Below are 20621 nucleotides of genomic sequence, written 5' to 3'. Positions count from 1 at the left end.
CACCCTATCCCATTTTCTCTTTTCCTTTTACCTTTGATTGCTTCATATAATCCTTGAACTTCATATAATGCTTATATTGATACTGCGTCGTGTTTTCTATAGAGATTTCAAATTTTGAGATTTGTATCTATTTGGTCCTTGAACTTTGATTGCTTCATATAAATCCTTTCAATGGTTCCATCTATCTTCCGAAGTAAAAGGATTTTTTCTTGTTTTTTTTTCCCTTTCTTTTTATTCATAGAGATTGATCCTGTGTCGTGTTTTATTGATATTGTGTTGTGTTTTCTATGGAGTTCTGTTACAGATTTAGTCTTCAAATTTTGAGATTTGTATCTATTTAGTCGATGAACTTTGATTTCTTCATATAATCCTTTTATTTAATGGTTTCATCTAGCTCCAGAAGTAAAAGGATTTTTTCTTGTTTTTTTTCCGTTCTTTATATTCATAGAAATTGATCCTGTGTTGTGTTTTATTGATATTGTGTCGTGTTTTCTATGGAGTTTTATTACAGATTTAGTCTTCGAACTTTGTGATCCGTATATATTTGGTCCTTCAACTTTCTAATGAACTTTTAAATATTTTATAATTCACAGATCTAACTGGCATAAAACTGAAAGTTCAAAGTTCCTTTAGATATTTTGCTAAATTTTTCAGAGATCTATTAGGCACGAGTGTGCTAAATTTTTCAGAAATCTATTAGGTACGAGTTTGCTAAATTTTTCAGAGATCTATTAGGTACGAGTTTGCTAAATTTTTCAGAGATCTATTAGGTACGAGTTTATTAGACGATTTATATATATACATAATTAGGTAAAAAGAAAACAAACATTCACTTTCTTTTTTCTTTTTTCTTTTTCCTTCTACCAAATGCAAATGAAAGTGGATCCATTTTTTTTCATTCCCGAGGAAGTGATTTCCTATTATATTAATTCCACTAAATATTATCAACAAATATTTATTTTTTTAATAATATTTATGAAATATAGTTTAGGGAAAATAAGTGAAGTTAGTAACAAACTTAATGTATAATGAGGCTTTAAATTAAATTTTCTTAAAGATAAAAGAAAAAGAAAAGCACAAAGATTTGGGCACTTTTTTATTTTTATATATATTATGCCCTCCTTAAATATCTTTTGGTTCAAAATTAATTAATTATAAATTAAAGTGACTTACATATATATTTTTTTAAATAATAATAATAATAATAATAACAAAGGTCTCTCTCTCTCTCTCTCTCTAATATATTCATATTTCTAACTCTTAAAATTAATTAGTCTAAACCCCCTAATCACATCTTAATTAATCGCTTAATTAGACTCAGAACTTGAGTGTGATTTCACGCCCATTGCTCTCGTCTCCGCCCTCTTGCCTTAGCGCCGCCAAGTTCCCCTTTCCCTCTCCGCCGCTCTCCACCTTCCAGCTGCCGCTCTCCGACTTTCCGCCGTCCTCTATGCTCTCTGACCGGTCGCCGTTGCCTCGTTCATCTGAATCTGGGGAGATTTGGGGCTGAGCGGTGGCGGCCTTGTACATTTGTAGCTGCTGGTGTAGCATGTGTTGGTGGTGAAGCTGGTGGTGTGGTAGCGGCGGATAGAAATCTTGGTGCACCGGCGGTCCACAGTAGGTTGTTGGGTGTGGTCCGTAGAGGGCTGGTGCTCCGCCATGCGCGGCGTAATCCGGTGGAACCCAGATGCCTCCTAAGACCACGAGCTGCGCCGCCGGAGCTCCAGCCGCTTGTGGGCTTGGACTGGGCCGTCTCGTATGCAGCCTGTATTTCTATGCGCATAAAAATAAATAAATAAATAAAAGCTTTTATTCTTTAGGTTAATTTCTTTCTTTTTGATCTAAACGAAAATTTTAAAACTATAATAAATCACAAAGTTCAATATTTTCGGATTTATTTCTTATTTTTGTTTAAAATTTTTAATGAGTTGAGTTATTGATCGAATTTAAAGAAAATATTAATATATTTCCATCATTAAGGTCTCGTTTGATAACTATTTTATTTATTTATTTTTTAAATTAAACTTATAAATATCATCTTTGTTTGTTATCTATTTTGTTTTATCGAATCCAACTAGGTTTCTAAACTTAATGATAAAAAAAAATGTGATTAAACAAGCACATATTTCATAAAAAGACAAAAAAAAAATCTAATAATTATTAAATAAGTCTTGAAAAAAGAATCTATTAAATCTAAAATTTAGTTGGACCAGAAGTTCAGTTTCACTTCTCTAAAGAAGACGGGATGCTAAAAATGAATAATCTAGTCTGTTTTGAAGCTCCAACCTATACCAGGTGCTTTGACTTAGCTTACTAAGAGTTGGTTCAAGACCGACCAAACAACCCCGAGACAAGAATAGTGAAAGAAAGATAAGAATAGGAGCGGGTTACCCGAAAAATAAAAAAATAGTATCTTGTTTGTTTCAAACAGAGAGAGAGATAAAAAAACCTGTAGATGGCTTTTGACCTCATCATTGGTCAACCCGTCGACCTTCATCAGCTCCCTGATTTGCTTTGGCGTGGCAACTATATATTAAAAAAAATAAGTAAAATATTGCCAATTAAATAGATGAAAATTAGTAATAAATTATATTTTAAAAATAAAGGGGGAAAAAAAAAACCCTTCTCATTTTCTTCCGCAATCAATCAAAATTCATAAAAAAAATCATTAATTTCCTCAAAAAGACACGAACTTGGCGTTCATTGGGACTTTAATTTCTTCCTAAAAAGAAGAGATTTCATATCCAAATTGAAAGAATAAAAAGCTCAAACCTTTGTCACTCACCTTGTGAACCACCAAGCGTTTGAAGAGCATTAACGAACCGCCGGTGCAAATCCGGCGACCAGTACCTTCTAGCTTTCCGGTGACTATTCTGAGTTGTAGAGTTGTTAGTAATGTTATTATTATTCGCATTATTACTTGTAATAACTTCTCCCTCGCCGCCCAAATTCACTTTCCCGGTGACCATACGACCATTTTCCGGCTGGCGGTGATCGGAATTACCACACTTATTTCCATCAAACTCTTGCCGATTACCGCCACCGGTGGCGGGGGCGGCGGCGAGGGCCAAATCGGGAAGCTGAGGAGGAGTAGAATTGTGGGTATTGCTCAAAATTGAATCTTTTGAGAAGGGAAGAAAAGCTCCACCATTATTGGAGTTTGTATGAAGCTTTTGGATGAATCCAATTTGATGGTCAATGGGTTGTTGTTGTTGTTTGGAAGAGGAAAGATTTGGTTTTGATTCATCATTTGTTGTTTGGCTCCAAAGTTGGGCTGACGTCATCCAGTTTGACCTATCAGAAATGTTTGATAGGGTTTGTGAGGGTTGTGAGGTTGACTGTTTGAGTGGAATGAACTCTTCAACAACTGGTTTTTCCCCATTTTGTTGATGGATTTTGCTTTTTACTCTCCATGCTTGTACCTGTTGTCTACAACTCTCCAAAGCTATAAAACCAAACCCAAAAAAAAACCTAATTCAGTTGAGGTGTTCGTTTAACTCTCGGGACCCATCTTGAACTCGATGGGTAATCCCCGTTTAAACAAAAAATAGGTAGAGAGAATCGAAATTAGAGATGTTCATTTAATTCCGAGGACCCATCTTGAACTAGATAGGGAATCCCCGTTTAGACTGAAAGTAGGCAGAGAGAATGAAAGTTAGATATGTTCATTTAACACACGGGACCCATCTTGAACTGGATGAAGAATCCCCGTTTAAACGGAAAATAAGCAGAGAGAATCAAAACTAGAGATATTCATTTAACTCACGGGACTAATCTTGAACTAGATGGAGAATCTCCGTTTAAACGAAAAATAGGCAAAGAGAATCAAAACTAGAGATGTTCTTTTAACTCACAGGACTCATCTTGAACGGGATGGAGAATCTCCGTTTAAACGAAAAATAGGCAAAAAAAAATCAAAACTAGAGATGTTCATTTAACTCACGGAACCCATCTTGAACTGGATGGAGAATCTCGGTTTAAACAAAAAATAGGCAAAGAGAATCAAAACTAGAGATGTTCTTTTAACTCACAAGACTCATCCTGAACTGGATAGAGAATCTCCATTTAAACGAAAAATAGGCAGAGAGAATCAAAACTAGAGATGTTTATTTAACTCACGGGACTCATCTTGAACTGGACGAGGAATCCCCGTTTAAATGGATAACAGGTAGAGAGAATCAAAACTAGAGATATTCATTTAACTCACGGAACCCATCTTGAAATGGATGAGGAATCTCCGTTTAAACCGAAAATAGGTCGATAATAGGAAAAGATTTCTCCATGTTATCTAAACGAAGCTCGAGAGAAGATAAGATTATATAATATTATATTTTTGTTTACGAAATATTATTGAATTCACTATGATATCTAACATTATTCAATAAAAATTATATTAAAAATGATAATTATCCATTAAAGAATTAGTGGGAACTAGATTCTCCTAAATTACTCAGCAAAGAATCCATGCTCCAATTCCCACAAAAATAGATGAAGAATTTGACAGAGATAAAGAATTGAAATAAGAAGTGGGACAGCAACAGAAACAGGGAAGGTTTCCCGTCCCCGCTCCAATCCCCACAAAAATAGATGAAGAATTTCGCAAAGATACAAATTGAAATAAGAAGCGGGAACAGGGACAGAAGCAGGTAAGGCTTCCCGTCCACGTCCACGTCCACGTCCCCGTCCCACTACATGAGCATCTCTCGTATGCGAAAACTTAACACGAAAATAGCGGAAACAAAAGGGTAATTACCATTGTTTAAAAGGTGCATGCAAAGAGGAAGTTCACGTTTGAAAGCATCAATTTTGAGTCTTTCACCTTCAAGACAAGACAGCAAATCTTGAAGTTGTGTTTGGGAATGTGAATGATCTTCTTCAACACAAGAAGCTGCTTCCACTTGATCATCGTCACAAACAAAAGACTTCAACAACATAAAGTAGCTGTGATCCTTCCAATCCATACTCTTTGCTTCTCTCAACTTCGGATTATTTAAGGAAAACAGCTCAAGATTTCATGTCCAAACAAACCTTAACTAAAGAGGGTGTCTGGTTTTTTGTTCAATGAAGAGGGAATAAAGAAGAAGAAGGGTAAGTTCTTGCAAAGAACAAAGGCAAATAAAGGCAAAAGAGAGAGAGAGAGAGGAATCAAGGAATCAAGGAATCAAGGCAAATTTTGGAACCTTTGAGAAATGTTACAAAATTTTGAAAATCATTAATAAAAACAATGATTCTTCTTCTTTTTTTTCTTACCATTTGTTTTTTTTTTTTTTTTTTGTTCTCTCCTTTAGCTTCAATTCTCTCTCTTAGTATCCGACGTTAGTGGGAGAGGAGAACGAAACATCCTTTGTAAGGTTGTAGAAACCTTTTCCGAACAGACACGTTTTAAAGTCTTGAGGGGAAGCCTGTAAGCCCAAAGAGGACAATACCTACTAGCAATGGGCCTCGGTCGTTACACTCTCTCTCATGCTTTTTTTCTCTCTTTTTCACCCGAAGTTTCAAGTTGTCATTTTTCTAATGCATATCTACAAACTTATCTACAATTTTTTTAACCCGAGTTTAGAATTCTAGTGAATGGAAGAAGTTATTAGCCTCATTAAATCTAAGATCCCACATCGGTTGGGGAGAGAAAAACGAAACACTGTTTATAAGAATGTGAAAACTTTTCCCTAGTCAACACGTTTTAAAATCTTAAGGATAAGCCCGAAAGAGAAAGCCCAAGGAGGATAATATCTGCTGGCGGTGAACTTATTCATGCTAACTTTGTTTTAGGGGTAGTTGATAAAGCTCGATGACCCAAAAATTCTAATCAACTCAACTGAATCCGTACGGTTTGAGTTGGGCTATGAACTTATTATAAGATATACATTTTGGTTACCTACTTTCTTTTCAATTTCAAAAGTTGCATCATTCTTCTAAAGCTTTTGTGTATGGTATATTAGTTAAAGGGTTTAGAATATTGTTTGGTATATCTATATTTGTATGCCATTTAGTCAATCCAATTACTTCAAGCTTAAGTCAATATGAGTTTGCTTTTAGATTATGGCTCCATTTGGGATTGTTTGTGCGATTAGCGTAGAATCTTCAACGTCTTAAAATCGCTTTTCAATTTACTCGAACGTATGAAAGCGGATAAGAATAGATATAATAGTTTCTAGATTCGATTTTGCTAAGGATCTGTCACTTTTTGTAACGACTCTATTTTTCTTAGTAAGAATAAGGTTATCACGGTCTATGCTCGAAAAAATTCATTTAAAACATTTCGTAAATGATTTCATGGACTTAAATGTTCGTAAAATCCATTTCAAATAAAAATAACCATCAAGAGAATAGCGGAAACAAAATAACAAAAAACTCAAACGAAAAGGCCCTGATCTAACCTAAGGGCTATAATTTAAACATAAATACAACTATCCTATCTTTGGTCCCATGACCTCCACTGCGACGTTGTCATTCGTATAAGGGGTGTTTTACCCTTAATTGTAGCACATGACGAGTATTTTAACAAATACTTAGTAAGAAACCTCACTATTAGAGTCGGGAAATGCGTACACAAGCAATCATGGTAAGACTTATCTTTTCATAAAAACATTTCTTGGCCCTGAACTCTACTTTCCCATCTAGGAAAAATACGCACATAGACCCATCAAACGGGCGTATACGTACCCCTAGGTTTGCTCTTCAGCTAGTGCACACTCACACTACCAGAGCTACGGAGGGAAAAAAGCCCACATAATATCATGGTATACATATATGTCGTAATACACTCGTCCGTACTCATCATATCGAGAAAGTATCCTAATGTATTTGACATACAAAAATACATAAGATCTCCATAATTTTAAATCATAACATAAACGTACGATGCACGACATAAATTCATTTTTTCTAAAGCCAAGATTGTAACAACAATTAAGAAATTGGGATAAACATGTAGGTAATTTTTTATATTTAATTTCTAATCCACAAACATATTATAATAAATTATAGATTAAATATCCATATAAAAACAATTAAAAAATTTCAAACATTATTTTTTACTTCACGAACCAACTTACGTGATACTTTAGTCATTCTCGAATATCTGATATCTTTATCAAAAATTTCAACCAAAATAAAAATATATATATTCCTCTAAGAAAGGAATATCTTAATTCCAATTCTACGACTCTAAACGAAACACAACTCAACTCAAAAGTGTTTAAAAATAAAATAAAATAAAAAATAGTTTTCTGCTAATTTCTTATTAGGAAAGTGGGAGTAAGAAGGTAACAAGATTCTCATTCACATTTACCTTATATTCCCTTTTTTAAGTTTCGATTAGATGGGTTCGGGTTGAATTTTTGAAAAATCGAAAAATTTAAGTCGGTTTGCTGGGTGACATTTTTTTAGTCGGGTTAACCCAATCAACCTGAAAATAGGGTTACAATTCAACTCAACCTTACCCTAAATTGACGTTTACAACCGAGTTAGTGATGCATTGTGGCTTGTAAACGTTTAATATTTGAAATTTATGAGATTTTAGTTATCAATGTAACATATATTATAGACAACCAAATCTGGGTTGTGAACAGTTTTCGAGTTATTCTGGTCACTAACTCAACCGACTCGAAATTTCAAATGGGTCCAAAAGATCTTCCAATCCAACCAAGCTCGTGATACACCCGTCCAAATTAGAACGTACGAGATATGTCCGAATTTTGATGGAGAAAAAGAAAGAAAGTAAAATTTTGTATGGGAAAATTGAAAAGTTGGCCACAACTGAGTTCTCACCCATCCCTTCTGCTATAAGCTTCCATCTCTCAACTTTTCTGCACATTCTCTCTCTCTCTCTCTCTCTGTTTTAGGGTTTGTGGGAGAGAGATGAAGAAGAGAGGCTCTTCCTTGTGATGACACGTGTCCAGTTATTCTTTCAAAATTGTCCTTCAGAATATCCTTTTTGTCTGGATGAAATACATTATATTATGCAGTAAAGAATATTCTTCCACTCAGACCCCATATTTTTCCTTTATTTATATTTTTTTCTCTTTTTTAACTTTGTTTATTATCCATTAGACCCTTATATTTTACCCAAATTGCACACCTTTAACCCTTTATTTGTGTTCAAATCTCTTTCTTCTTGTATGCAACATTTTCCCCCCTTTTGTTCTTCTCTACTTTACTTTATGACGTAATATCTATCACTCAAAAGTGTGCATAGATATGAAAATATTATTACTCAACGAAAGAATAAGATTTAAGAATAAGAAAAATAATATCTACAAAGAAAATATAAACTAACTAAATCCTGATAATAAAATAAAATATACTACTATTCAAATTCAACTGATTACGAATATGTAAGATATATTTTCTAACTAATATATTCTTCAAGATTACGAATATCATATATTCCATAACTAATTCAAACTAGAAATAAGTTAGCACTAAATTTTGACACTTTACTATCTCAAATTCTTATTTCAAACAAAAAGAGACCGAGTTGATTTTACTCGAAGTTTTGAATTCTTTTGGAAACTCTAATTCGGAGATCGAAACTCACTTAGAACGGTGTTTTACGGTTATATCCCACATCAGTTGGAGTGAAGAACGGAGCATTCCTTATAAGGGTGTGGAAACCTCTCCCTAACAGACAAGTTTTAAAACCGTGAGGTTGACGACGATACATAACAGGCCAAAACGGACAATATATGTTAACAGTGGGTTTGAGCTGCAGTCTAGTTTGATAATCGTATATGGGTTTTTTTTTTTTTGGGGGTTCTGACAAATGTTTTGAAAATTCATATCAAAGTCGATGGTTCGATCTTTTCTGATTAAATTCCGACGATCACAATTATATTCTCGAAAACTTGTAAAGCAATTGTGCAGCACCTGCTTTCACTTTTGAGAAAGTCAGGCAACTTAATTCCGGAATGCCAATAGTACAACGGGTCTATCTTGCAACTGCTTCAATCCCGACCCGTTTTCGAGAAAAGGGTTTTCTTTTAAGCTAAGCTTTGGTTGGAAAATTGAAAAGGTAGAGAGAATTGATATAAAACATCATCACATTAAGAGTATTACAAGTATGATAAAGTATAGGAAAAAATAGTTTATACTTTATACTTGAATGTATAATATATGCTTAATTAGTGGAAGATATTTATCATTAAAGTTAAAAAAAGATATACAAATGAGAAAAATTAAGAATAGAACCAAACTTTATGATGCATTTATAACAAATATTCTTAAGCTTTGAACCCCATTGTGTTATGCAAAAAAGAAAATATTCTCTAAATGCTTTGTTCGGGATTAATACGAGATTCGTTGTTTCTTCGTTAAGACATCAAGCTTTCCCGATCTCGTAGGATGTTGTCTATTTTGGACGGAAACAGATATGGATTTACTTTTAGAGTTGAAGAATCTCTTGATATTTTAATGAAGCTTTTATAAACGATGATCTTTTCTACTTGTTTAATTAACGTTCGGGACTTTCACTATATGATTTTTCAATTTTTTCGATCGAGAAAACCTACATTTTGTTGTCATGCCCTTTCCAAAGTGATCGTTAACGAAGTGTTGGATTGTGTTGATGTTCGATAAGTTTAGTTGAACATCATTACCAAGATGAACATAGCTCAACAGTAATTGACATGTGTTGTTCCTTTAACATTCGATGTGTTGTATGAAAAAAATATATAAATAATTTTATATCAATAGAAGTGCAGTTCTACCGATGCAAGACCTAGCATTGGGATAAAGTTTCTCTCGACATAAGGATTTGCATCGGGAGAAGTACATTTCTGCCAAAAAAAAGTGTGCTTGTGTTGGGAGAAACACTCTCTTGACCCGACCGTCTTAGGTCGAATCTCTTGAGACAAACATACAATACTTTCTTTCAAACATTTGTAACGACATCTAACGATTTTGCATCGATTTCAAAGCACTACTTAAACATGCAACCCACATGAGGACCCCCAAATTTGATACACCGACCTATTTGACACAAAATTTGAAGACATATTCTACATTAATTACCTTAAAATATTTTTTTTGATAATATATTTATTTCAACGTGGATTTTATATTAATTTTCTTTTAAAGAAAATAGGACTAAAATGGTTGGTCAAGTTATGAGACAAATGGGCCTGGGCCATATCAAAGAGATGACACATATGGGCCTGAGCCTGGGCCGGAATTCTGATGGCCGACCAAACATAACTTGTAGCGTAGGTTTTAATAATGTTTTGTTCAACAAAAAATAATGTAACTAAATAAATAAATCCATTAATTATTGCCGGGAACTTTGGTAAATTTGGAAGAAATAAAGTACCCATCTCCAATTATTGAAATTTACTTTCAAGGAAAGAAACTTACTTTTTTCCACGTGGCTTCATTTCATTGGCTAAGAAATATTATAATAATAAATCTTTGAATATGATTAGGGTTTAATAATTCATGACGAAATTATAGTTTCTACTTCAATAATTTGAATAAAATTGAATAAAAAATAATTTTGTTTCATTTTCTTTAGGGCTTTAAAAAGAAATTTGATGTTTAATTTTTTTAAATAATTTTTGTTTAATAGGTCCATCTATTTTACACAAAAAAAATAATAATAATAATAATAATAATAATTAAATGTTTAGAGATATATTATAAATTTTTTAAACTTCACGAGTTTATTTGACACAATTCAAAGTTGAGGGATCCAATTTGTAATTTAATAAATCAACGACCGAGTATGAATGAATCAAATAACTGACCTCTATATCAAAAAGAAATATAACACCAATCAATTGAGTTATGTTCGACAATTATAAAACAGAATTGTGAGATCCTACATCAGTTGGAGAGGAAACAAAGTATTTCTTATAAGAGTGTAGAAACCTATCCCTAGTATATGTGTTTTAAAATCGTGAGGCTGATAACAATACATAACGGGCCAAAGCAGACAATATTTACTTAGCGGTAGTCTTGGACTGTTACAAATAGTATCAAAGCCAGATGTCACGGTCATACTCGTCCAAGGCGTGTTGCCCGTGGTCGCATGCCCATGACAAGTCAAACCCTTTATGTCTTTTCATATTCTAGTATTTTACTTTTGTATTTCTAGGAACTATGGCGTTTCAGAAATATCATGTCTAGGCCTGTCATACATGAAATGCCTCAAAATGTACTGTAGAGGGATACGACTAGTTGTCAACTTCTCCCTATCCAAGGTTATATACTGTGAGTCGTTGTTATTTCTCTCTTGCTTGCTTATATAACGTCTCTTTAAAAAATCTCTCTCTGCCCTCGTTTTCTAAAACCTTCTCTTAAAACCGAGGTTAAAGGCTCGAGCATACGTCGCTTGGCCATAGACGACGCAGGCTTAGCTAACTTGTCGTTGGAAAGTGAGTGCTACACAATCGTAAGTCCGCTGCCATCAAAAGTGCGATAGTGACACCAGACACCGAGTGGTGTTCCAGCGAGAATGCTAGCTCCCAGCGGAGTGGATTGTGAGATCCCATATCATTTGGAAAGGGAACGAAGTATTACTTATAAGGGTGTGAAAACATATCCCTAACAGATGCGTTTTAAACTCGTGAGGCTAACGGTGATATATAACGGGCCAAAATGAACAATATCTGCTACCAGTAAACTTGAACGGTTAAAAAATTATAAAAGAAAATACGTGGGACATGGAGGTGTAAAAGTGACCCTATGCTTTAAGGGTTGGTTTCTATAAAAGGTGTTAGTACAAGATGCTTGTCACAATGTTTGTGCAATTTAGGGTACAAAAATTGTGACAGGCTAAGGGACAGCTACTTTAGAAGGAAATTATTTAATAAAATTAGATGCAACTTTTACAATAAGGTCCATAATAATATCAAACTATACATTATAGTACTCTTGTAGGACATAGATTGCTTCAAAAATGGACCATCATTTTAGTTATATAAATAATTTTACAAAATAACTTAATATTATTTATTTATTTATTTTAAATGAAAAAAATCATAAAAAGCATTAGAAAAATTAAAAATTTCCAAATCAAAATAATTGTGAATGGGCATATTTTAAATATAATTGGACCACAACTTAAGATAATTAATTTAATTGTTATCATTTTCACGGTCACAATCATCCTAATCATTTTAGATTTTTTTCTCGGAATGGGATGAAAAGCTAATTAATTATAGAAACTTACTTCATTTAATTAAGACTAAAGATGTTTACGGGGAGGGGCGAGGACGGAAAAACTGTTCTCTTCCCCATCCCGCTTCCTATTTCAGTCCCTATTTTCGTGAGATTTTTCATTTATTTCTACAGGGTCTTTTTCATTTATTTTTACAGGGGTCGGGGGGAAATTTTATAACAGAAAATTCGTGTTTAGCTAACGGAAAAAATCTCTCTCCACTCCTTTCTCAATTTTTTTTTTTCCGTTTAAACAGAGATTCTTCAGAATTAGGGGCATTTCGAAAAAGAATTTTGATAATATAGTGAAGGAAAGGTCAATTGTGGGATCCAACCAAAAGCGCGCGTGCAAAAGCAAGAATCAACGGCCAGCATGCACCGCGCGTCAGGTCGCCTTCGCATGAGGAAAATAGGCTATAAGCTTATTATTATTATTAATATTATTTCTATAAAAAAAAAGAAAAAATCTATATTCAAAGACATTATTATTACAATAATTTTCTTTTTTTTTTCTTTATATATATATATATAGATATAAATACTCCCCTTATGACTTTTTTTCCATTATTATTTTAAAATATCCCAATTGTATTTTAAAAAATAAAAATAAATTTAGAGGAAATTTCTTTAATTTAATTACTTTTCGAATCTATGCCATGACACGTAGGAATAATATTTATTTTCGAATACTCAACTTTAAAAAGAAACCAACATATTAAAAGTGACAATTATAAAGTAATTTATTTAAGACGTCCATCCAATTAATTCAATAATAAATCAAATTGAATTTAAATTTTATTAAAAAACTAATAATTTAAAAAAAAAAGTTATATATTTATTTAAATTTGAGTTGTAATTAATTAATTAATTAAAAGTTTAAGATTAAAATGGATAGAATTTAATTTGATTAGACATAGTTAAGAGGTGAAGGGACACCGGGGGAGGCAGCGGGGTGGTCCACGGTGGCCGGAACCAAAGGCTGACACACAACCATTGGGTTCACAAAAAGTCAGCCCACCAGCCCCAGCCTGTCGCCCGGTCCACTACCCCTAATCATCAAAATCATTTTCTCACCACGTGGCAGCCTTTCATTGCCCTTTTTCTTTTCACTCAACTCCAAGTTTCTCCAATAATAGAAAATTATCTTTCTTTTTTCTTATTAAAAAAAGTTAAATTATAGTAAATAACTTTGGAATATATACTCTTTAACTTTAACTTTGAAGTAAAACACGTTTTAACTTTTAAGACTCTATGAGTAAATCATTGGAAAAGAAAGTCCCACGTCGACTAATTTAAGGAATGATCATAGGTTTATAAATAAATAATACTCTCTCCATTGGTACGAGACATTTTGGAAAAGCTCAAAACAAAACCATGAGAGCTTGTGTTCAAAGTGAACAATATCATACCATTGTGGAGAGTCGTGTTCTTCTAACTTGGTATCAGAGTCATGCCCTAAACTTAGTTGTGCCAATAGATTGGTAAATCCTTAAATGTCGAACAAAGCCTCCTCATTAAAAAATGACTAAGACTCCAAAGGGGTCAAGGGGGCTAATTTAGGGAATGATCATGGGTGACTCCAAAGGGGTCGAGGGGACAGATAGTAACTTTCAATTTTTTAAAGTTTTTCTTAGTCATATCATATCGTCAGGATCACTCTCTTTCGGATATAGTCTCGATTCATTCATATACTCTAATGAAGTTCAAAGTCGAACATGACTGAACTACACTCTAAGGGTATTATATTTATCAGTTACCATATAATTTCATATTTTTCATTGATTTGACCGAATATCTATAAGATAAATATAATATAATATATATATATATATATTGAAATAATTTGGATGAATTGATTGAAGAAGCTAGGTTACATGCCCATGTGCCTGTTGAGAGAAAAAAAGTAAACATTTTATCTTTTCAAAGTCAAATTTTTGGGTACAAATAATGTCCTGATTTGTTATTTGGTCTCATTGCCAGCTTGTATGTAAGAAATTAAAGCATTGCTTCTCACTTACAATACGATAAAAAGTAAACCCGAACTTTAAAAAATATCTCTAAAACTGGAAAAAGGGTATTTTCGGGACGTAAGCTTTTGTGTTCGTTTGTATAGCTAGAATCTTTAGCCTAGGGTACCCATCGTAATTCTCGTGAAATTTTGATTTTAAAAAATTAAGATTCGTGTGAGGGGAATGTTAGGACCGTCATGTATCGAATGTGGATTCAACATGTAATAGCACTAACGGTTAAAGGGTCACTTGTAAGTAAGTCGTGTTAAACGTAGAATAAATCATATCTGTACATAGTAAGATAATCTAGTGATTTACTCGTTTGTTACCAAATCTATGATTTCATGGTTTGTTACCAAATCTATGATTTACAATGTAATCTTTATCATACACATCTATAAGTACATGAGGTCATGACCCATATAGGTCCCAGTGCCATTCAACCTAACATGGTATTCGAGTCGTGCCCTAAACTTAGTCGTGCCAATAGATTGGTAAATCCTCAAATGTCGAACAAACGACTCTAAAAGAAAAAGAGTCAAGTCTCCTTGAAGGCATTCCAAAGGAGTCGAGCCTCGATTAAGGGGAGGCGTTGGATGATGAAAGTTCCACATCGGCTAATTTAAGAAATGATCATGGGTTTATAAACAAATAATACTCTCTCCATTGGTCTCAAGCCTTTTGGGGAAGCGCAAAAGCTATAAGAGCTTATGCTCAAAGTGAACAATATCATACTGGTATGGAGAGTCGTGTTCGTCTAACAAATCGAACTTTGATTAATAAGAACGAGAAATTCAAATAAAATGATTACAAACTAAAATAAAATAACATGAAGAAATAGAAATGGAAGAATTGGATAATTTCTCCTTCAATCAAACCCACCATTTAGCTCCTTTTTATGCACATTTTGAAGGAGGCCCCACCATGTTCTTACCCTGTTTGTTTCCCGAGAAAATATGGATTTAACGGAATAAGATTCGTTTTGGTTCTTGCCCTTTCTACGGCGTCACTCGCGGCGGAGTTCTAGATTCCGCCGGCGGCGTGTTCACGTCCGATCCTTTCGATGGGTCATCGGAAGACTGACGCAACCCATCATCGGTCTCGCTTCTATGACTGTTCATATCTTCGATCATCCGTACAACTTCCGGCATCGTCGGCCGTTGATCGGGGACAGTCGAAACACAGGACATTGCAATTTGAAGCAATTGAACCATCTCTTCTTCGATATTGTGGAACCGCATTAGCTCTGCGTCGAAAACCTCCGCCGTCCATTCCTCCCGGACGACGGATTGGACCCACCGTGGAAGGTCGATTCCGTCTTCGCCAAGGGATTGCTGGTTGGGGGCTTTTCCGGTTAGAAGCTCGAGGAGGAGAACGCCGTAGCTGTAAACGTCCGATTTGAATGTGACTTTTCGGGTCTCGACGACCTCTGGTGCTCTGTAGCCGGCGACGCGATTCGGCGGCGTGGCGGTGCCGAAGAGGGAGTTCAGGCCGAAATCGGAAATGCAGGCGTCGTGGTCCGGCCGGAGAAGAATGTTGGAGGATTTAATGTTGCCGTGAACCACCTTGCCGACGACGTGGAGATGGGTTAGTCCCCGGCCGACGCTTACTGCTATTCTCATTCTTGAATCCCAATCCAGCGGCGTCCTGCCGGAGCCTCTGCTTCCTGCGACATCGAATTAACTATTTAATTTTCAATTTTTAAAAAAAATTATATATTTCTTTACAATTTCTCATATTTACATTTAAGGGCTTACAAAGTTAAGAAATTAAAAAACCTACCACTACTCGATCTAAAAGCTTATATTCGAGCCTTCTAAGCTCGCGCCCGTTGAGTCGATCCTATTCAAATTATTTTATTTCGGTAATATTTTGAAAGAAAAGCCAAGTAGGGACTTTTCTGCAAAAGGGTATTTTCGTAAATATTGTTTAAGAACTTGCAGAAGTAAAGTGAGAGGCAATGTGATAAAAGCCTAAACCTAAGGCTTCAATTATAAGCTTAAAGCAACCAAAAAAAAACATGCCACCAACTTTGAGCTACAAAAATTCAACACTCCATTGAGTGACCCATCTTTCTTTATTCACAAGCCATCTTTTTTTTTCTCTCTCTCGAACTTTTTCCGTGTCTTTCGAGGTCGGGTTTGACCGCAGTGGCTTGGAATGAAAATTGGAATCCGAACATTACCACAAAGTCTCGGGTCATTGCTACACTACCAGGTCATAATTTCTATAGGTATATACGGGTCGGGGAAATCCTTTGAATCAACCTAAAATTTTATATTGGTTGGATTGGTGACCTGAACAACCCACACCCCGAACAAACTTCACAACCCAACCCAATCCAACTTCTCTATTTTGGGGTTGGGTGGTCGGGTTATTTTTCTTGAATTATTTTTTAAAAAATTATACTCGTCTACCATACATGTTACATTACTAACATTCAATCAATAGAGTTAACCTAACCCTAACCGACAAAAATCTAACGCAACCTAACCTTCATGCTTTGGGTTGAGAAATCCAAGTTAATCAGACTCTCAGGTCATATGAACACCCCTATGTCGTAATGGCTTGGAATCTGAACACTACTACACCATCTCAGGTCATAATTTCTAGAAAGATCATTTGAACCAACTCAAAATTTTAGATTAGTTGGGTTGATGATCCGAACAATCCGAACATTAGGACCTAATATTACAAAAAATTTTAGAAAATATTAGGGGTAAAACAGTAATTAAGAGAGTGAAAGAGGGTAGATTTAAGAAAACTAACAGAAATTAATAAAAACATAAAAGAATGATGAATAATGTCTGAGCAAAAACTAAGAATGTCTCTAGACAGTGAGGAATTAAAGGAAGTACACTTTTGAGCTGGTCGGCATTAAATTTATACCAAATTAAAAAAAAAAATTAAATAAATAAATTTAATTATATTTTTTTCAATCACGCTCATAATGTGATCTCTTGAACAAAAAGCCACCCCCCATGCGCTGTCACCCATCTCCCCAATTCTCTCTAATTATCAGTTCTTTTTTTAAATAAACTAAAAAAATTTCTAAATATTTTATTCATATATATATATATATTTAACAAAAATATCTTTTATTCAAAATTATTAATTTTTTATTATATTCCAATATGAGCGTAGTGCAACTCACTTTTATATATATATATATATATATATATATATTAATTTTTAATTTTTTATAAAACATAGCATTAACAATTTAACCATATGCATATATTTTAATAAAATATTTTTAAAACAAAATTATTAATTTTTAACATTAAATTCTTATAAAACATAATTAACAAAAATTTGACCATAAAATTAATTTTTTTAAAAAAATAATTAAACACACTTCCCAATATGTAGTCAACCTCACTAAGAACAATGCAAGCAAGGGAATAAAATAAAATTAAAATTAAAAAAAAAATGACGACGGAGGAGGAAGAGAACTGACCGTGGAGACTGGCGGAGAAGCTGCCGGTGGAGATGTAATCATAAACGAGCAGTTTTTCATCTTTGGAGAAGTAGAAAGCTCTGAGCGGAACCACATTTTCGTGTTTGATTTTCCCTAAAATCTCCATTTGTGTTTCGAATTCCTTCTTCGTCACCACCACATCCTTCAGCCGCTTCACCACCACCGTCGTCCCTTCCTCCAGCACCGCCTTGTACGACGTTCCCACGCTTCCTTTCCCCAATACCTCCGCCGATGCTCTCAATAAATCCTCCAAATCGAAATTGTAAATCCCTCCTTCGAAGAACACTAGCTTGTTCCTCTCCGTCGCCTCAATTGACCCTCCGGTAATGTCGTCTTTTGATGATGATGTTCCCGCCTCCGCTATTGGGATTGTTCTCGCCGTTGTTCCCACTGTCGATGGTGGTTTCTGTGATTTCGCCGGCTGCCTATTGGACCGCCGTCGAAGACAGAGGATGAGGAAGAGGAGGAGGAGAAAGGCAGCGAAAACAGCGCCGATGATTATTCCGATTATCGCTGCCGTGGAGAGCTTCTTCGATTTTTTGATTCCGTCAATCGGTGGGGGGTTTTGCGACGGAGTTGGAGAGGGTCCACTGCAGGATGGGAATGGTCCGCCGCAGAGATCTAAGTTTCCGGCGAAAGAGGATTCCGGGAATTTAGCTAACGATTTCGGAATCGAGCCGTTGAGTTTGTTGTTAGAGACATTGAAGTTTGTTAAATTCACGGCGGAGATATTCGGGAGTGAACCGGAGAACCCATTGTTCTGCAAGAAAAGCCCACTCAGATGTGTCAGATTGTCAACAGACGGCGGAATCGGACCGGACATATTATTCGACGACAAATCGAGCCGAGTCAGCCGAGTTAGCTGAGTCAAACTCGGCGGAAACTCGCCGGAGAAAGCATTATCCTGAAGATACAGATTCCGCAGCATTATCAAATTGGAAAAATCCGTTGGGATCCCACCGGAGAGACGGTTGGAACGGAGGCTAAGAACTCGGAGCTGAGTCAATTTCCCGATGGTATTAGCCGGAATCGGACCGACGAGGCCAACGCCGGGCAAACGAAGAGAGTAAACAAACGACTGGTTGGAATCGCACTCGACGCCGATCCAAGTACAAACGGAATTGGAAGGATTCCATTGAACCCGATTGGCATGAGGGGTTTTAGAGAGGAAATCGAGAAGCGCTTGTTTGTCCTGAGTCGGCTCCGAGTTGACCCACTGAGTCAGAAGAAGAAGAAAGACAGAGCAGAGAGAAATTGCCGCCGCCATTGTGTTTTTACAGAGACAAAACAGAGGAGGAATTAGAGAACAGAGATGTTGGTTGTCTTCTACAGGGCGGTTTGGAACAGTGGTATGTTATGGTGGTATTTGGCAAAACCAGAAATGGTTTGCCGGCGAAAAGCCATGAGAGAGAGAGAGGGAGAGAGATGGGGGGGGTAGTGAGAGAAAGGGGAAGAGGGAGGTTTTGTAGAGAGAGAGAGAGGGATCAGGAGGACGATGAATGGCCCACGAAAGTTAAAAAAAGAAAAAGGGAGAAGAGAAAACAGAGAGGAGCAGTAATGGCGGAGAGCATTTGGAAACGTTCCTCTTTTTTTCTTTTTAATCTTTTCATAAACTGTCGCTGTGAAATCAAAGGAAGAAGATGATGAAGAAAAAGAAACGCAACGCTTCTTTTTTCCATCCCCCACGCGCTTCTTCCGCTCGTGTACTTCACTCTCCAATACTATTGCAATTATTCATCTTTAATTTTTCTCTTTAAAATATTTTTTATTTTATTTATTATAATAAATCTTAAATTTAATTTCTATATTTTTAAAAAATATATTAAAATTAATCTTTTCTTTCCATGTACTAAGAGCGTTTATACGATTTGATAATCCGACTAATATGAATTACTCAACCCAAACCATAAAATTGGGTTGAGTTGAATTTTTTAAAAATCGAGAATTTGATTTGGTTTGGTTCGTGGGTTGACTTTTTTTTCAGGTCAACTCGACCAACTAAAAAATAGGGTTATAATTCACTCTGACCCTATTTACTTTTTAAAAAAATTAAGAATATATAAGATTTGTAAGAGAGGTTAGTGGTGCTCGTAAATATTTGATATTGAATTGTATGAAATTTTAGTTATTAATGTAATATATAGGGTAGATAAATAAAATTTTTTAAGTAATAATAATAAAAACAACCCGGCAACCCAACTTGAAAATAGAGGGTTGAGTTGAATTAGGTTGTGAACTCTACTCCAATTGCTCGGGTCACTAACCCAATTTTTTATTGGTCTAAAACATTTTATTGAACCAGCATACACGTGTAATAGAAATAAAAGGTTTAAAATAATATTTTTAACAAATTTTTTTAAAAACCTTTTTTTTTTTTTTAATGTTGGAACATTTTTCATATAAATTTATATAAAATAATTCTTTTTTAAATTAGCCCAATAATTTTATGTGAATAAAAAATAGTTTAAATAGTAATTAGAAATATCCCAATAATTTTAAATTGTAATTAGAAAATATATATATATATATAAAATAAAATTTTCTGGCTACGTTTAACGCAGTGCAACGAACGCGGCGAGATTGGAGATTAGGATATCAACAGAAGGGGGTGAAAACTCGGAGAGTTAAACGGCGACATTGTTTTGTCGTTAAGGCAGTGGGGCCCATCAAGATTTGACGGTCCAGATTGTCCCATCAGATGTTTCGTTTGATAAATCTGATCACCAACCCGTTTTTACGTACTAATTTGGGCTAAATCCAATTACACCAACCGTTGGATCGAAACTTTGATTCTTCGTAAACGGAAAATTAACGGCCGGTTTGACTTTGGACCGAAAATCCGTCTGTGAAAAAATCTCACTCGGCCGGTCGAGGGCATCCAAATTGAAGATGACTTTATTAATTTTAATATTTTTTTATATAAAAAAATAAAATTTCAAGAAACATTATTGAAATGTTTACTTTAAATTAATTATTTT

The 20621-nt window shown here is 34.9% G+C and overlaps 2 protein-coding genes and 1 long non-coding RNA gene across 4 annotated transcripts; 1 reads left to right on the top strand and 2 right to left on the bottom strand.

Moving 5' to 3' along the window:
- Window positions 1-1073: 1073 nt before the first annotated feature.
- On the bottom strand, window positions 1074-5136 carry LOC111450441 (myb family transcription factor EFM-like). 2 transcript variants are annotated; one of them, XM_023090569.1, is made up of 5 exons: window positions 4915-5136; window positions 4754-4884; window positions 2786-3445; window positions 2450-2526; window positions 1074-1773 (listed from the first exon to the last, which is right to left on the bottom strand). In XM_023090569.1, the coding sequence occupies exons 1-5, from the start codon at window positions 4959-4961 to the stop codon at window positions 1318-1320; spliced, it is 1371 nt and encodes a 456-aa protein (XP_022946337.1). In that variant the 5' UTR covers window positions 4962-5136; the 3' UTR covers window positions 1074-1317. The 2 variants fall into 2 exon arrangements, with proteins under 2 accessions (XP_022946337.1, XP_022946336.1); XM_023090568.1 differs by having other exon boundaries at window positions 4754-5136.
- A 9781-nt stretch (window positions 5137-14917) lies between these two features.
- On the bottom strand, window positions 14918-19276 carry LOC111450437 (probable inactive receptor kinase At2g26730). Its single transcript, XM_023090558.1, has 2 exons — window positions 17623-19276; window positions 14918-15828 (listed from the first exon to the last, which is right to left on the bottom strand). Exons 1-2 carry the CDS (start codon window positions 18908-18910, stop codon window positions 15161-15163), a joined length of 1956 nt encoding a protein of 651 aa, XP_022946326.1. The 5' UTR covers window positions 18911-19276; the 3' UTR covers window positions 14918-15160.
- On the top strand, window positions 16059-17084 carry LOC111450449. The gene is made up of 2 exons (XR_002711812.1): window positions 16059-16379; window positions 16762-17084. It is a non-coding gene; the product is annotated as an uncharacterized LOC111450449 (long non-coding RNA).
- Window positions 19277-20621: the final 1345 nt, after the last annotated feature.

This window comes from Cucurbita moschata, unplaced genomic scaffold (assembly GCF_002738365.1).
Source record: "Cucurbita moschata cultivar Rifu unplaced genomic scaffold, Cmos_1.0 Cmo_Scf00012, whole genome shotgun sequence".
Taxonomy (NCBI): domain Eukaryota; kingdom Viridiplantae; phylum Streptophyta; class Magnoliopsida; order Cucurbitales; family Cucurbitaceae; genus Cucurbita; species Cucurbita moschata.
Note: the sequence above shows the minus strand (reverse complement) of the source record. Positions and strands in the feature narration are given on the sequence as shown.

Coding starts and splice junctions, on each gene's coding strand:
- LOC111450441 (XM_023090568.1), bottom strand. CDS start 4,961: ATGGATTGGAAGGATCACAGCTACTTTATGTTGTTGAAGTCTTTTGTT. Junction 2,527..2,785: donor AACGCTTGGTGGTTCACAAG/GTGAGTGACAAA, acceptor TTTAATATATAG/TTGCCACGCCAAAGCAAATC. Junction 1,774..2,449: donor AGGTCAAAAGCCATCTACAG/GTTTTTTTATCT, acceptor TTATGCGCATAG/AAATACAGGCTGCATACGAG.
- LOC111450437 (XM_023090558.1), bottom strand. CDS start 18,910: ATGGCGGCGGCAATTTCTCTCTGCTCTGTCTTTCTTCTTCTTCTGACT. Junction 15,829..17,622: donor CTTCTCCGCCAGTCTCCACG/GTCAGTTCTCTT, acceptor TCGATGTCGCAG/GAAGCAGAGGCTCCGGCAGG.